Consider the following 893-nt stretch of genomic DNA (forward strand, 5'->3'; position numbering starts at 1 on the left):
GATAAACACGACTACATATTCCATGAAGCAAATCCAAGATGTAGCCACTGGCTCGGGATTGATATAGTGAACTGGCCCTGTCCCTTAGATGCCGATGCATGGGGCTTGATCATATGCTACCTCATAATGATCAAATAGTCCTACGGGCAGCAACTATCGTGACCCCATCCTCATCATCATCAACATGGAGTGTCCTACATTGCTCGGGATACTTCCATTTGGCTTCAACATGCCCGAGCCGGGACTTCCACCCTGTATTTGACTCATTCATCATCATACTTGAAGACCATTGTGGCATACTATCCTCTCTAATCCGTCACTGTACCCTCGCGTACACCTACGAAACTCATGATTGGAATAGTGCAAGCGCAAGCAGTCTGAACCCGATGCCAAATTCGACCTTCCCAACGGATTCTCTGATCCTTCCAAGTGCCTTTCCCAAAAGAACGTCCTCAATCTGCTCGAGGCATCCTCCATTCACCGGGCCCTTCCGATCTCTATCCAGCTCGTAGAGACGACCATTCTTGTAGGACTTGACAGCACACGCGATGAAAATTGACCTCGTCCTCAGGATTCTCGGGCACCACAGAGTCGCCTTGTAGAGAGACTTATATGCATGCTGCCTCGAGATCATCGTAATCTTGCACTAGCAACCCGTGATATCTAGGTGAAGGTTATATAGCAGCTAGTCCACTAGCCAATAAACCCCGAGCCTCCCCATTACAAACAGCGCGTAATATCACATAAAGTATATAGGCATTGTTGATCGTTTGCCTGAATCACTGGCACCTTCCTTATCTCTGAACCTGGAGTAGTCCTTGTTCGTCCTGTCTTGTTCCTCGACATACTTGATGTACTCGGACGAGGTGGAGAAAACGAGAAAAAGTACGCAT

General features: G+C 47.8%; 1 protein-coding gene across 1 annotated transcript; it reads right to left on the reverse strand.

Moving 5' to 3' along the window:
* Positions 1 to 346: 346 nt before the first annotated feature.
* Positions 347 to 893, reverse strand: BCR38DRAFT_406090 (uncharacterized protein; the record flags this gene model as incomplete). Its single annotated transcript, XM_040858012.1, has 2 exons — positions 347 to 646; positions 849 to 893. The coding sequence occupies 2 exons, from the start codon at positions 891 to 893 to the stop codon at positions 347 to 349; spliced, it is 345 nt and encodes a 114-aa protein (XP_040720438.1).

Source organism: Pseudomassariella vexata, assembly GCF_002105095.1.
Source record: "Pseudomassariella vexata strain CBS 129021 chromosome Unknown BCR38scaffold_2, whole genome shotgun sequence".
NCBI classification, from domain to species: Eukaryota; Fungi; Ascomycota; class Sordariomycetes; order Amphisphaeriales; family Pseudomassariaceae; genus Pseudomassariella; species Pseudomassariella vexata.